Source organism: Tursiops truncatus, chromosome 20, assembly GCF_011762595.2.
Source record: "Tursiops truncatus isolate mTurTru1 chromosome 20, mTurTru1.mat.Y, whole genome shotgun sequence".
Lineage (NCBI taxonomy): Eukaryota > Metazoa > Chordata > Mammalia > Artiodactyla > Delphinidae > Tursiops > Tursiops truncatus.
Window position 1 is genome coordinate 45,441,636 of NC_047053.1, and position 16,775 is coordinate 45,458,410.

Genomic DNA, 16,775 nt, shown 5'->3' on the forward strand with positions numbered 1-16,775 from the left:
TTAGCAGTTCAGATGAGCTCCCTCGGGCTGGGGGTGGGGGGAGGGCGTGTGCGTGTGCTTGTGGCTGTGGCGGGGTGAAGGGTGGGGGGGGGGGGTCTGTGCCTGTGGCTGTGGCTGGACTGTCCTTCCGCCGCTCTAGGCCGCGCCTCTCCACTGCCTGCAGGTCCCCGCTGGATCGACGTCCCTCTGCGCCAATCGGAGGCGCCCGGCCTCGGCCCCGCCTCCCGGCGAGCCGCCCGCGGACGCGCCGTAGGCCGAAGTGGGCGGGGCGGCCCGAGGAGCGCGCGCTATGCAGGCCAGCGGGTACACGGCTGCCGCCCTCGGCCAGGCCCGCGCCCCCGTCCAAGTGGTAGGTGCTGGGCTGGCGGGGGTGGGAGGTGGGGATGGGGGTGGCGCCCCGTCCCTCCTCGCCCCTCCCCGCCCCTCAGCTCTAGTACCGCTCCCTGACTCTCTGTCTCCCCGACTCTGCGGTCGCCTCCTGTCCCCTCCTCTCCTCTCCTTTCAACTCCGTCCCTCTCTGCTCCGTCCTCCTCCTCCCCGCTCCGCTCCCCTCCATCCCTCCCTCCCTCCTCTCCCCATCCTGGGTCTCCATTTCCCACACCACCACCGCCGCTTCTCTTGGGCAGCCTATGAGGGTCTCTGCCCAAATCAACGTTAAAGCACCAGCAAGAGTGCCAACAGAGATTAATCAAGGCTCATCTTTGGCAGAAATTCACATTATGTTTTGTATTGTAGATCTTGAAAACAGTAAAAATATTCTTTCCTTTAAAAAATAATTCCAAAGTAAAGTAAATATGTAAGTAAATTAGGGATCTATTTATGTGGATAACATAAATGCAGGAAGGGATACCACTGTTGAATCAGATCCTCAGAGTAAAGAACTTGACAGAAGTGTATTTTCAGTGCTTATATCTGTGAGCTTTTCATAACCATATTCAGATTTAGATTTAAAATATCTATATTCTGTATAGATATATAATTCGTACATATATGCATGTATGTATGTTTGCACGTGTACGCATGTGTAGACACACGCTCACACCTGGATGACCTGTGTTTCTGTCTTCTTACTTGGGAATGTGTCCACTCTTCGTTAGGGTATAAACTCAAGGGTGAGGACCGACTGTAACTTCTATCTTTGGGTATTCTGTATTGCTTAATGTGGTAATATGCAGAATTAAGACAAATCCTGTAATCAGTTGTTTTGTTGGCAGTCAAGATTCACTGGTTTTACTCCGTACACTTCATAAATTTTTGTTTTATGTGGGCCCTATGAGAAGAGGACAGTGCCAAACTATCCTAAACGGAGTAGAGCAAAGGAAGAGAGAGCTGGAGGGAGGTCACCTCCCCTCTTCCCAGCCCCGCCCCCATACTTTGTTAAAGCAAGTGTAGGGGGTACTTTAAAGGGTTTCTTTGTTGCAGTTTCTCTAACATCATGGTTTACTGAAAATGCTTATTTCATGAGTGGGTTCAAGATACACAGATGCTTGTTTCAACCAAAATGATGATGTTTCTGACCACTGATTGGGAAACACATGAATTTGCCGTTGAATTGGGAACATTTTTGATGCCTTTCAGATTTTTGTTTCCTTTTCAAAAGCATCCAAAAGACCAATTCTGAGAAATCTAAGACAATAAATCTTGAGAGGAGGCATAGACACCTTTTTTTTTTTTTGTCAGGACATATTCTTTCCCTGGAAGCCTTATTCTGGGTTACTCTGTAAGTCAGGTCTTGCCCTTTGGAAATAAGCATTGTGTGGATGGTAATGGGGAAGTAAATTAGAGCCATGGAAAGAGTATTCAGTTTCCACACTTGTTTCTCAATCGTTTTGTTTTGAATTCCAGTCTGTTATCCTCCCGGTCCATGACGCTGAACCGTGGCTGGACGAGTGCTTGGGGTCTGTTTTGCAGCAGGATTTCGAAGGCTCCATGGAGCTTTCCATTTTTAATGATGCCAGTAAGGTATTTATGAACTTCCTGTTGGTGATTTAGCCCTAGTGTAAGTCACCTCTGACTGTTTGGAGGAAAGTTTCCTGACCTGCCAACGTCCTCGTGCTTTCAGGACAAGTCTATGACTATCATTGAAAAATGGAAAGAGAAGCTGGAAGGTTCCGGCATCCTTGTGGTCATTGGAGGGCACGATTCTCCTTCTCCCCGAGGAGGTCAGTAACCGTGTTTAGTTTATTATTCTTATCGACTTATGTACTTAAATAATTTCCTGTTGTTCAAATCCTGGTGAAAATTATCCTGAGTAATACTTGAGTATACCACTTACTAAGGACACGGTAAGCCTGGCTTTCTTATGCTTCAGTAAGGATTTGTGTACATCCACTGCTCATTCTTTACTTACTCAGCCCAACAGAAAGCCATTGGGTGTTTTCATTCCTGGTGTGATTGGTCATTATTGGTCACCCCTAATTTTTAAAATTCTTTTCTTGTGACATTAGATTTGTTTTTGTCCATTAAAAAAAAATCTTCTTAAAGAAGCAGCTTTTGGTTTCATTGATTTTCTATATTGTTTTTCTTTTTCCTATTTTGTCTGTTTTCTATTTTGACTCTGAATTGTATTATTTTCTTTCTGCTCACTTTGGGTTTAATTGGTTCTTACTGTAATTCTTATTTTTTGAATTTATTTATTTATTTTTGGCTGTGTTGGGTCTTTGTTGCTGCGCACGGGCTTTTTCTAGTTGCAGCGAGTGGGGGCTACTCTTCATTGTGGTACCCGGGCTTCTCATTGCAGTGGCATCTCTTGTTGTGGAGCACGGGCTCTAGGCATGCGGGCTCAGTAGCTGTGGCTCGCAGGCTCTAGGGCGCAGGCTCAGTAGTTGTGGCGCACGGGCTTAGTTGCTCCGTGGCCTATGGGATCTTCCTGTACTAGGGCTCAAACCCATGTCCCCTGCATTGGCAGACAGATTCTTAACGACTGTGCCACCAGGGAAGCCCCTCTTTTTGTAATTCTTAAGGTGAAAGCTGAAGTCATTGGTTTGAGACCTTTCTCATTTTCTAGCATAGGCATTTAGTGATATAAATTCCCCTCTAACTATTGCATTAGCAACATCCCACGAATTCTGATATGTTATGTTTTAATTTTCATTCAGCTTCAAAATAACTTCTAATTTCCCCGTTGATTTCTTATTTGATTTATGGATTATTTGAAGTATTTAGTATTTAGTTTCCAAATATTTGAGGGATTTCCCAGATATCTTTCTATTATTCATTTCTGATTTAATTCCTCTGAAGTAAGAGAACATACCTTTTTGACTTGAATCTTTTAAATTTAGTAAGATTTACTTTATAGCCCAGGATAAGGCCTATCTTGGCAAATGTTCCGTGTGCGCTTGAGAAGGTTGTGTATCTGCTGGTGTTGGTGGAGTTTTCTGTAAACGTAAATTAAGTCCAGTTGCGCACAATCTTGTTTAGATCTACTGCATCCTTGCTGATACAAGGTCTGCTTGTTCTCAGTTACTGAGGCGGGGTATTGAAATCTCCAACTCTAACTGTAGATTTATTATTCTTCCTTATAGTTCTATCATTTTTGGCTTTGTGTATTTTGAAACTCTGTTAATATTTGAGATTGTTGTGAAGAATTGACCCCTTCATCATTACGAATAACCCTCCTGACCTCTGGTAATATACATTGTTTGATATTAATATAACTGCTCTGGCTTTATTTTGACTAGTGTTAGCATAGTGTATCTTTTCCATCAATTTGTCTTTTAACCCATTCCTGTCTTTATATTTAAAGGATGCCCCCTCCCTTATAGATTCTTGTAGACAACATATGATGGTGCTTTTTAAATCCAATCTGACAATCTCTGCCTTTTAACTGGGATGTTTACATTAGATACCTGTAATATGATTATTGATGTGGTTAGGTTTGAGTCTCTCTTCTTGCTATTATCTTATATTAGTCGCATCTATTCTTCATTCCATTTTCCTCTTTCTCTGCCTTCTTTTGGATTAATTAAATATCTTTTATAACAGCTTTATTAAAATACAATTTATATACCATACAATCCACCCATCAAAGTATACAATCAAGTGTTTTGTAGTATGATCACAGATGTGTGCAACCACCACCACAGTCAATTTTAGAACATTTTCATCACCTCAGAAAGGAACCCTGTATCCTTTAGTTATCACCCTCCATCCCCCATCCCCCCCAGCCCTACGCAACCACTGATTTACTTTCTGTCTGTAGATTTGCCTGTTTTAGCCATTTTGTATAAATGGAATCATATAATATGTGTTCTTTTGTGACTGGCTTCTTTCATGTAGCAAGATGTTTTTAAGGTTCATGTTGAGGCATATATTAGTACTTCATTCCTTTTTACGAGAGAATAATATTGGGTTGGCCAAAAAGTTCATTTGGTTTTAAGTAAAAATGAAAGACATTTTTCATTTGCACTGAGAACTTTATTGAACAATGTATTCATTAACCAAACGAACTTTTTGGCCAACCCAATATTTAATTGTATAGATGTACCATATTTTGTTTATCCATTCATCAACTGAGGGACATTTGGGTTGTTCTACCTTTTGGCTGTTGTGAAGAGTGCTAGTATAAACATTTGTGTACAAATTTTTGTTTCAACATAGGTTTTCAGTTCCTTTGGGTATATACCTCGTAGTTGAATTGCTGGGTCATATTGTAATTCTATGTTCAGCATACTGAGGAACTGCCAAACTATTTTCCACATCAGTTGCACCATTTTACATTGCCACCAACCATGTATGAGGACTCCAGTTTCTCCACATCCTTACCAACACTTCTTATTTTCTGTGTTCTTTTTAATTATAGCCATCCTAGTGAGTGTGAAATGGTTTTTCATTGTGTTTTTTTTTGTTTGTTTTTTTGTGGTACACGGGCCTTTCACCGTTGTGGCCTCTCCTGTTGCTGAGCACAGGCTCCGGACGCACAGGCTCAACGGCCATGGCTCACGGGCCTAGCCGCTCCGCGGCATGTGGGATCTTCCCGGACCGGGGCACGAACCCGTGTCCCCTGTATCGTCAGGCGGACTCTCAACCACTGCACCACCAGGGAAGCCCTTCATTGTGGTTTTCATTTGCATTTCTCTAGTGACTAATGATATTGAGCCTCTTTTTGTGTGCTTGTTGTCCATTTGTATATATTCTTTGGAGAAATGTCTATCCAAGTCCTTTGACCATTTTAAAATTGGATTGTTTGCCTTTTTGTTGTTGAGCTGTAAGAGTTCTTTATATATTCTGGATACTAGCGCCTTATCAGATATATGATTTGCAAATATTTTCTCCCATACTTTGGATTGTCTTTTCACTCTCCTGAGAATAATCTTTGATGCACAAAAATTGTAGTTTTGATAAAATCCAATTTATTTTTGTTGTCATTTTATGTGCTTTTGGTGTCCTATCTAAGAAATCATTGCTTAATCAAGGTCATGAACATTTACTCCTTTGTTTTCTTCAAAGAGTTTTATAATTTGAGCTCTTTTATGTAGGTCTTTGTTCCATTTTGAGTTCATTTTTGTATATGGTGTGAAGTAAGAATATAACTTCATTCTTTTGCATGTGGATATTGAGTTGTTCCAACACCATTTGTTTAAGACTATTCTTTCTCCATTGAGAGTTTCGGTACCTTTGTGAAAATCAGTTGACCGTAAATGAATGGGTTCATTTCTGGACTCTATTCTTATGCCAGTACTACACTGCTTTGATTACCATAGCTTTGTGGTAGGTTTTGATATCAGGAAGTATGAGTCTTCCAACTTCGTTTTCCTTTTTCAAAATTGTTTTGCAATTTCATATGAATTTTAGGATCAGTTTTTTCATTTCTGCAATAAAGACCATTGGGATTTTGATGGGGATGGCATTGAATCTGTATATCTGGGTTGTGTTGTCACTTTAATAGTATTAAGTCTTCCAATTCATGAACACAGAATATCTTTCCGTAGGTCTTAGGTCTTCTTCAGTTTCTTTTATCAATGTTTTATAACTTTCAATGTACAAGACTTTTGCCTCTTTGGTTAAATTAACTCCTCAGCACTTTATTATTTTTTATGGTAGTGTGAATGGAATTGTTTTCTTAATTTCCTTCTCAGATTGTTCATTGTTATTGTATAGGAAAACTGATTTTCCTGTGTATTGATCTTGTATCCTGCAACTTTGTTGAACTTGTTTATTAGCTCTAGTAGTTTTTTTGTGAGTTTTTAGGATTTCCTATATTTAAGATCATGTCATCTGCAACAGATAGTTTTACTTATCCCTTTTTAACTGGATGCCTTATTTCTTTTTCTTGCCTAATTGCTTCAGCTAGAACTTCCAGTGTTTAGTAGGAGTGGAGAAAGGAGACACCCTTGTCTTGATCCTGATCTTAGGGGGAAAGCGTATGGTGTTTCACCATTGAGTATGATGTTAGCTGTGGATTTTTGTAAATACCCTTTATCATGCTGAGGAAGTTCCCTTCAATTCCTAGTTTGTTGACTGTGTTTTTCTTTATCATGAAAGAGGATTTTGTCCAATCTTTTCTCTGCATCAACTGAGATAATCATGTAGGTTTTTTTCCTTCAGTTCTATTAAGGTGGTATATTGTACTGATTGATTTCATATGTTGAACCACCCTTGCATTACTGGGATACATCCCACTTGGTCATGGTGTATAATCTTTCTAATACGCTGCTGGATTTAGTTTGCCAGTATTTTGTTGAGGATTTCTACATAGATATTCATAAGGGATATTGGTAGGTAGTTTTCCTTTCTTCTGATGTCTCCGTCTGACTGTAGTATCAGAGTAATGCTGGCTTTGTAGAATGAGTTAAGAAGTGTTTCCTTTTCTTCTATTTTTTTTTTTGAAGAGTTTGAGAAGGATTGTTGTTAATTATCTAAATGTTTGGTAGAATTCACTAGTGGAACTGTCTGATCCTAGGCTTTTTTGCTGTTGTTGGGAGATTTTGATTACTGATTCAATCTCTGTATTTGTTATAGGTATGTTCAGATTTTTTACTTCTTCTTGAGTTAGTTTTGAGAGTTAGTGTGTTTCTAGAAATTGTCCATTTCATCTAGGTTATCTAATTTGTTGGCATACAGTTGTTCATAATATTCAATTATAATCTGTTTAGGTTTCTGTTAAGTTTAGCAGTAATGAACCCACTTTCTTTTTCTTTTCTTTTCTTTTCTTTTTTTTTTTTTTGGCCGTGCCTCACGGCTTGTGGGATCTTAGTTCCCTGACCAGGGGTCGAACCCACACCCCCTGTAGTGGAAGTGCAGAGTCTTAACCACTGGACCATCAGGGAAGTCTGCCCACTTTCATTTTTTATTTTAGTAATTTGAAGCTTATTGGTTCTTAGTCTAGCTAAAGGTTTGTCAATGTTGTTGATCTTTTCAAAGAACCAACTTTTGGTTTCATTGATTTTCTCTGTTGTTTTTTTAGTCTTTATTTCATTTACCTCTGTTCTGATCTTTATTATTTCTTTCCTTCTGCTAGCTGTGTGTTTAATGTGTTCTTCTTTTTCTAGCTCCGTAACATGTAAAGTTAGGTTGTTGACCTGAGATGTCTTTTATGTAGACATTTATATATAAATTTCCCTCTGATCACTGCTTTTGCTGCATCCTGTAAGTTTTGGTATGCTGTATTTTTATTTATCTCTTAAGTATATTCTAATTTCCCTTATTTGACCCATTGGTTATTTAAGAGTAGGTTGTTTAATTTTCACATATTTGTCCTTCCGTTATTGAATTCTAGTTTCATTCCATTGTGGTCAGAGAAGATACTTAATCTGATTTCAGTCTTTAAAATTTTTTTGAGATATGTTTTGTGGCCTGACATGTGGTCTGTCCTAGAGAATGTTGCATGTGCACTTAGGAAGAATGCAATGCAATGCTGTTACTGAGTAGAGTGTTCTGTATATGTCTGTTAGGTCTGTTGGTTTATAGTGTTGTTCAAGTCCTCTATTACCTTACTGACCTTCTGTCTTGATGTTCTATCTATTATTGAAAGTGAGGTGTTGAAGTATTCAACTACTATAGTAGAATTATGTTTCTCCCTTCAATTCTGTTCATTTTTGCTTCATTTATTTTGGGGCTCTCTTGTTAGATGTGTATAGTTTTATAATTGTTATATTTTCTTGATTGACCCTTTCATCAGTATATAGTGTCCTTTGTTTCTTGTAACAATTTCTGACTTAGGGTTTATTTTCCCTAGTACTAGTTTAATCACTCCAGCACTTTTTTGGTTGTTGGTTGAATGGAATATCTTTTTCCATCATTGCACTTTTGACTTATTTGTGCCTTTGGATCTAAGATGAGTCTCCTGTAGCATTTAAATGTATCATGTGTTTTTTTAATCCATTCTGCCAATCATTGCCTTTTAATTGGAGCATTTATATTTAAAGTAACTACTTTCGAGGAAGGACTTTTGCCATTTTGCTGTTGTTTTCTATATGCTGTCTATCTGTTTTATTCTTCAATCCTCCATCAGTGCTTTCCTTTGTGTGTAATTGGTTATTACTAGTGTGCCATTTTTATTCCCTTCTCATTTCCTATTCTGTGTATTTGTAAGTTATTTTCTTAGTCATCACTGTGGGGATTACAATTAACATCTTAAATTTATAACAATCTAATTTGAATTAACATCAACTTAACTTTAATAGTGTATAAAGCTCTGCTCCTGTACAGCTGTGTACCTCCCACTTTATATCATTTTTGTCACAAATTACATCTTTATTATTTGCCCATTAACATAGGTTTATAATCATTGTTTAATGTGTTTTTTAAATCATATGGGAAAAATACAAACTGAAAGTAAAATAATACTGGCTTTTATATTTAGCTACATAGTAATCTTCATCAATGTTTTTCATTTGTTTGTATGATTTCAAGTTACTGTCTAGTGTTCTCATTTGAGCAGGAAGGACTCCTGTTAGCATTTCTTGTAGGGCAGATCTGTTAGGGAATATCTCCCTCAGCTTTTGTTTATCTGCAAATGTGTTTATTTCTCCATTTTTGAAGGATAGTTTTGCCAGATTCAGAGTTTCTGTATGTTATAGACCCAATAATACATTACTTACATATTGTTTTTTTAATTAATTTCTTATTGGGAGTATAGTTGATTTACAATGTTGTATTAGTTTCTGCTGTACAGCAAACTGAATCAGCCATACATATACATATATCCACTCTCTTCTAGACTCCATTCCCATGTAGGTAATTACAGGGCACTGAATAGAGTTCCCTGTGCTATACAGTAGGTTCTTATTAGTTATCTTTTATATATAGTAGTATGTGTATGTCAGTCCCAGTCTCCCAATGTATACTCCCCCTTCCATAAGTTTGTTTTCTACATCTGTGACTCAATTTCAGTTTTGTAAATAGGTTCATTTGTACCATTTTTTTTAAATTGGGGTATAGTTGTTTTACAATGTTGTGTTAGTTTCTGCTGTACAGTGAAGTGGAGTTCCCTGTGCTATACAGTAGGTTCTTATTAGTTATCTATTTTATACATATTATTGTATATATGTCAATCCCAGTCTCCCAATTCATCCCACCCCCCATCCCCTGCTTTCTCTCCTTGGTGTCCATACATTTGTTCTCTACATCTGTGTCTGTATTTCTGCCTTGCAGACTGGTTCACCTGTACCATTTTTCTAGATTCCACATATATGCATTAATATTGGTTTTTCTCTTTCTGACTTACTTCACTCTGTGTGACAGTCTCTAGGTCCATCCATGTTGCTGCAAATGGCATTATTTCATTCTTTTTTATGACTGAGTAATATTCCATGGTATATATGTACCATATCTTCTTTATCCATTCCTCTGTCGATGGACATATAGGTTATTTCCATGTCCTGGCTATTGTAAATAGTGCTGCAGTGAACACTGGGGTGCGTGTATCCTTTCGAATTATGGTTTTCTCCAGATATATGCCCAGGAGTGGGATTGCTGGATCATATGGTAGCTCTATGTTTAGTTTTTAAAGAAATTGCCATACCGTTCTCCGTAGTGGCTGCATCAATTTACATTCCCACCAACGGTGTAGGAGGGTTCCCTTTTTTCCACACCCTCTCCAGCATTTATTGTTCGTAGATTTTTTTTTTTTTTTTTTTTGCAGTACGCAGCCCTCTCACTCTTGTGGCCTCTCCTGTTGCGGAGCACAGGCTCTGGACGTGCAGGCTCAGCGGCCATGGCTCATGGGCCCAGCCGCCCCGTGGCATGTGGGATCTTCCCGGACCGGGGCACAAACCCGTGTCCCCTGCATCGGCCGGTGGACTCTCAACCACTGTGCCACTAGGGAAGCCCCCACCCATTTTTTGATTGGGTTGTTACATATTGTTTTATACAATTTTTTTTTTTTTTACTACTGCTACTTCAGTTAGCAGAAGAAAGGAGAAGAAATATGCATTTATGTTGTCTTTTATAATTAACAGTTACTTTACTGGTGCTCTCTTTTTTTCTTTCATGGATTTGAAATACTCCCTGGAATCACTTGGGGTCAATCTTTTTAATCTAAAGAACTTCCTTTAGTATCTCTTGTAAGGTGAATCAACAACAGTTTCTCTCAGTGTTTGTTTATTTGGAATGTCTTAATTTCTCCTTTATTTTTGAAAGATAGTTTTGTTGGATATAGGATTCTTGGTTAACAGTTTTTTCTTTGAGTTCTTTGAATATGTTATCCCACTGCCTTCTGGCCTCCATTGTTGGCGCTGAAAAGTCAACTGTTAATCTTATTGAGATTTCCTTTTTTTTCCCTTGTCTCTTTTAAGAGTTTCTCCCTGTTTTTGGCTTTCAGTGTTTTTACTGTGATGTATCTAGTTGTGAATCTATTGAGTTTATCCTACTTGGAGTTTGTTGAGCTTCTTGAATGTGTAGATTAATGTTTTTCACTGCATTTGGAAAGATTTTAGCCATTATATCTTTGAATATTTTTTGTGCTTATTGCTCTCTCCTTTTCTTTTGGTACTACTATTATGCATATGTTAGTGTGTTTAATAGTATTTCAGATTTCTCTGAGGTCGTGTTTATTTTTCTTCATTCTTTTTTCTCCCTGTTCTTCAGATTGCATTATTTTTATCCATCAAGTTTGCTAATTTTTCTGCCGATTCAAATATACTGTTGAGTTCCTCCAGGGTATTTTTTAGTTAGGGTGTTATACTTTTCAGCTCTAGAATTTCCAGTTGATCCTTTTTAATAATTTCTGTCTCTTTATTGATACTCTTGATTTGATATGACATTGTCTTCATACCTTTCTTTGCTTCTTTAATTACGGTTTCCTTTAAGTCTTTGAACATATTTATAATGGTTACTTTGAGGTCTTTGTTAAATCAGACACCGTGATGTTCTCACTAGAAGTTTCTGGGCCTTCTTTTTATTCGGTGTCTGGGTAATGCTTTCTTGTTTCTTTGCATGTCTCCTAATTTTTGTTGGAAACTGGACATATTAGATAATATATTATAGTAACTCTGGGTACTGGTCCCCCCCACCCCGACTAGGCTTGTTATTATTATTGACTTGTTTGCTTGTATATTGACTGGTTGGATAATTTTAGTAAAGTCTGCTCCCCTGCCCTTGCAGTGTGAAACCTCTAATGATCTCTCTCAGGAATACAGCGCTGGGTGTACCCACAGTCACCCTGAGGTGGCAGTGGTGTGGGCTGGCCTCTCTCTCCCTGACCACACCCAGCTGTCAAGCTCCACTTATTGCTGACTGCTTTACTGTTTTCAACAATACCTAAGAGCATAAATTGCTATATAAGAATAATTCAAGTGAATTCATATTCCTTCAAAGGAATAGTTCTTGAGGTCAGTGTTTAAAGTTTGTTCTGACACCAGGAGGGCTCTTCTCAGCTGTCTCTTACCCGTTTATGTCTAGCAAACTGGTCGTCCCACAGTTTAGCCTATATTGCCAATGAATCTACCAATCTCCTTTACCAGCTGCCTCTCACCACTGTTTTGGGTGTACCCTAGGGCTTGACCTTCACACCCTGTTGCAGATGAAGCAGGGGGTGGGCAGTTACCCCATGTCTCTCTCAGTATGGAACCCCCACCCCATAAACTAGGGCAAGGGCATTTGGGTCCCCAGTGTCCTTGGTGATACCATTCCCAGTGTAGACAGAGAGTCCATCCCAGCATGGGGGCTGAGTGGGAGAAGGGAGCCCCACTTTTCAACTGCACTTGCCTGGGACGCAGCCTCAGCAACAGGTACCTGGAGCCAGGATGAGAAATGCTGATGCCCTATCTCTCCCAGAAAAATAGCTTTCTGTCGGGCCTAGCAGAAGAGGGAACCCTGTATTTTTGGCTGTACCTGTCTGGGGTGGAGTTTCCTTCTTGGGGGAGGGAAGGAGCAGGTCTTGGCTCACATACCTAGACCCTCACTATTACTAAGTTTTAGTAGATTTTCTTGAATAAATATTTTTTTCATTTGCTGTGTGTTAGGGCCATTTCCAGAGACTGTAAATGGTTGGGTTTTTTAAAAATTATTTTAAAAATAATTTTTAAAAATTGAATTATTAAAAAATAATTTTTACCAGTTTTGCTGGCAAGCAGTCTGTGGAACTTGTGCTGTCAGGCCAGCTCCAATCAAAATTTCTTTTGGTTCTATTTTATCTCCTTTGTTGGCTTATTAGCTATAATTCCTTTTTTGCCTTGTTAGTGGTTGATTTGGAGTTTACAGAATATACTGTCAACTTACCAAGTTCCGCCCCTCAAATGTGTGTACAACTTCACATATAGTGTGAGAACCTCATGACAGTACATGTCCTTTTCTCCCCTCTTACCTTTTTTGCTGTTGTTGTCATGCATTCTACTTTTACATGTACCATAAACCCCACAAACGTTGGTATTAACTTAGTTTAAACAGTCAATCATCTTTTTAAGAGATTTAAATAATAAGAAAGAAAATTACTCATTTACTCACATAGTTAGTTTTTAGTGCTCTTTACTTGTGTAAAGCCAGATTTCCGTCTTCTATGATTTTCCTTCTGCCTGGACTTTTTAAAACATTTCTTGCAGTGATGGTCTACTGACGATGAATTCTTTTACCTTTTGTATGTCCTTATCTGGCATGTTTGAGTGTTGGCTGGTGGATCCTGTGATGAAGAAATTTCATCACAAGCTTTATTATCCTTCCTTTAGTCCCTACTTGCTGCCCCCAGAGCACCTCCCCATACAGGTGAGCGTGCCCCTTAGGTAACCTGCCTGTACTGCTTTTGCCCACCCCCCACCCCCCGCTTCCCTTCCTTCTGTTCATCCTTCCATCTTCCTCTGTTCCGTGCAATTCCTTTCCTTTTTGGAGTGGACAGGGAGAAGAGAAGGAGGAGGCCTGAAATGGCCGTCTTCTGTGTTTGTGGGAACAGCTTCTCCCAGTCCTGGTGCTGCCTCCTGAACCTGCTGTTCTTTTGCTTCACAGCGATGGAGGGAGGGGCGGGCAGTCAGCTCCCCACACAGTGGCGGGTGGAGGAAAGAACACAATCCAGAAGTTCTTGCCAAGCGAGCCTCTGGACTGTGGTATTTGGGTTTCCTTCCACGTCAGGGTACAACCTCCTTCTGTCTCCTCTCGAGGTTCTTGCAGTTTTTAAATCGGAAGTTCAGAGTCTATGATCTCCTTTTGTTTCTAGTGTTGGACTTGGGTAGAGAGGGTAGACTACCAGTTTCACTGGTTCCCTGTCTTGTCCAACGCTGATGGTTTTTCACATTATCTCAGATTTTCTATTTAGGTAATCTAATCCTGAATAAATATTATAATTTTGTTTCTTTATTTCTAATTTATTCTTTATTTTTCATATATTTTTTTGGGGGTAGAAGAACAATGTGGAATCACATTAATGAATCCTTTTATTATGCTGGCTTAGTGGGAATGTTTGTAGTGTTTCAGTGCTAAAAGTATGACATTTACTATTGCTTTCTGATAGATACCTTTATCAAGGTAACTTGATATTTCTAATTTAGTAAGCCTTCATAAAATGAGGCATCAGGGACTTCCCTGTTGGTCCAGCGGTTAAGACTCTGCACTTCCAATGCTGGGGACGTGGGTTTGATCCCTGATGGAGATCTAAGATCCCATGTGCTGCATGGTGTAGCCAGGAAAAAAAAAAGAGGCGTCAGTGTAGAATTTATTAGACGTCTTTTAGTTGTCTGTTAAGGTGATTGCCTATGTTTTTCTCCTAACATTTTTATTATAGTAAATTACATTAGTATTTTTCTTAACAGTGAACCACTCTTGCAGTGCCAGAACTAACCAGCCATAACACTATAATATTTTCATACAATGCAATTATTCGGTTTTCTTAAGGATTTTTACATCTATATACATATGGAACGTTGGTCTGTAGTTTTTTGTGTGGGTTACATGTCTGGCTCAGGGGTGAGAACAGAAGGTCTTGGACTTGCTGATGTAGCTTCATGAGAGCAATAACTGTGTAGAGCAGTTCAGCCCGCTTTTGCCTCAAGCTCCCGTGTAAACTAGCCTCACAGCCTGCATTTAGATAGCAGGAAAACCGTTTACTTATTTTCACGAATAAATGTCTACTTTGACTAATTACAGATTTTTTTTTTAATACCAGTTTGTGGTTAAAAAAAAAAAAAAGAAAATTCAGGCACACAGAAAGGTCTGCAATGAAATGTAACAGCTCCACGCCCTAGGAGCAACCCGTGTTTTTTAGTTCCTACTGGATTTATTTAACTCACAGTGTCAGTTGATACTTGCTATGAAAGAGGAAACATTTAGCCCACTGTAGGTTCTTCACACTTCCCTTTCTCTTTTTTCCCCCCTCAGAGTTTTGGTTTGTCATAATATATCTATATTGTCAGGGCTTATAATCTTTACATTCTGTTCTGTAACTCTTGTTGTTTTATGTACTTGACTTAGTTGATTCCAACAGCTTAAACCTTGCAAAAACAGCACTAATGGTTTTTTAAGTAACTGTTATTCACTGCAGACCACCTAGTGGATTAGACTTGGAGGAGGAACTGAAATAAATCTGCTGCTAACCCCGTGCTGCACACTGAGGGGATTCCCAGGTGTCAGAATCTATGGAGCCTTTAAAAAATCTTCTGCTTTATTCCCTTCTACTGTATACACATGCACCATTGTTTGGTTTTTTTTTTTTTTTTACTTCTCTTTTTATTTTATTTAATTTTGTTTTCTTTTCTTTTTTTTTTTTGCGATACTCAGGCCTCTCACTGTTGTGGCCTCTCCCGTTGTGGAGCACAGGCTCCGGACGCGCAGGCTCAGCGGCCATGGCTCACGGGCCTAGCGGCTCCGTGGCATGTGGGATCTTCCCGGACCGGGGCACGAACCTGTGTCCTCTGCATCGGCAGGCGGACTTTCAACCACTGCGCCACCAGGGAAGCCCCTAATTTTCTTTTTAATTGTGTTCCTTTTTAATTTCTCTTAAGTACTTCTTCAAATAATTTTTTCATATCCAGTATGTGGATGGTAAAATATTTAGAGTATTTACATGTCTAAAAATGTCTTTATTTTGTACTTATACTCAATTGGCAGTTTGTCTGGGTATAGAATTCTAGGTGCAAAATAATTTTCCTTAGAATTTTGGAGGAGTTGCTTCATTATCTTCTGGTATCCCCTGATTCTAGTAAGAAATCTTATGTAAGTCTGATTCTTGTTATTTTAAAGGCATCTTTTCTGAAAGTGTCTAAGGTTTTTCTCTTTATGTTTTGAGTTTTGAAATTTCATGATGCTGGGCCAAGTTGTGGTTGTTTCTTCATTCATCCTCTGTTTCTGTAAAAATGGTTCGCTTTGCATTTTTAGCTTTAATTGTAATCTAGTGTGCTTCCAGTAGTTTGACTTTACAGTTTTCATATAAGACTTGAAAACAATATGCCTGCACACATTGCTAGAGCTGAAAGTGGAGGCAGGACAGATGCTGAGACTGTGGCTGGTGGGGTTGAAGGTAGAGGCAGGGCAGATGATAGGCTGGTGGACAGGTTCCTATAGGCTTTAGGAGTCATGTCTTTCTTTAAAAAGTAGTCCTCAACTTTGGTAGCATGTTAGAATTGCCTGGAGAGGCTTTAAGAGTCCTGATGCCTGAGTCCTACCCTAAGATGTTCTCGTGTAATCGGTCTGGGGTGCAACCATGGCATGCGTGTTGTAAAAGCTTCCCAAAACATACTGAAGCGCATCCAGGGTTGAGAACCACTCCTTTAAAATCCTCAGGAATGGTGTAGCTTCACCTCCGTAGTGAGCTTGGTCTTAAGGGAACCTTGTAGCTCCCGACACAGCTGAAGGTTTGGGATCCCTCTGGAATACCCCTCAGATGAGATCCAGGGGGGTGTTAGCTCGGCTATGAGATCCTGTTCGAACCCAGCGGGTGACTTGCCAAAACAAAGGCTCGCAGCTACTCAGATCCTTTCCAGGTGGGTGGGTGGGTCAGTAGGGTGTGGCATAGGATTGAAGCATTCAATGTAGCTCTCAGGGGAGAGGTGTGAGCGGGAGAGGCAGTTCTACTCTTTCTAGATGCCTCTTGTCCTCCAAGACCCCTTCTCATCTTCCCGCTTTCTCTCTGCTCTTTTCTGCTGGTGTTGGGTGGTCGGGGGACTCAGTGGATCTCACTTGCTGATTCTTGCTTGTGCACCTTGCAAGCTCACGTGGGTCTCGCCTGAGTCCTGATTTACTCAGAGTTCACACTGCCCCCCTCGATGGCACAGCTGAGATCGAGCTCTCTGGGCCCTCAAACAGATTTAAGCATCTCTGAACACTGGCGCTCAAGTAAGATAGTGTGCTTCTCCACGAGGGGCTTAAGTGCATCTCCTTCCACTGAGGGCAGCCAGGGCAGGTGCCCTTCACTT

General features: G+C 39.7%; 1 protein-coding gene across 6 annotated transcripts in view; it reads left to right on the forward strand.

Annotated features, from left to right (window-relative positions):
* B3GNTL1 (UDP-GlcNAc:betaGal beta-1,3-N-acetylglucosaminyltransferase like 1) overlaps positions 1-16,775 on the forward strand; it is a 140,243-nt gene that overhangs the window by 15,490 nt on the left and 107,978 nt on the right. For all 6 annotated transcript variants that reach the window (XR_012328728.1, XR_012328729.1, XR_012328727.1 and 3 more), the window contains exons 2-3: positions 1,846-1,962; positions 2,063-2,162. Coding sequence is in view for 3 of the 6 variants with exons in the window: in XM_073798108.1 (XP_073654209.1) it covers positions 1,846-1,962; positions 2,063-2,162 (217 nt within the window). In the remaining 3 variants the exon portion in view is untranslated. The remainder of the gene's footprint in view (positions 1-1,845; positions 1,963-2,062; positions 2,163-16,775) is intronic.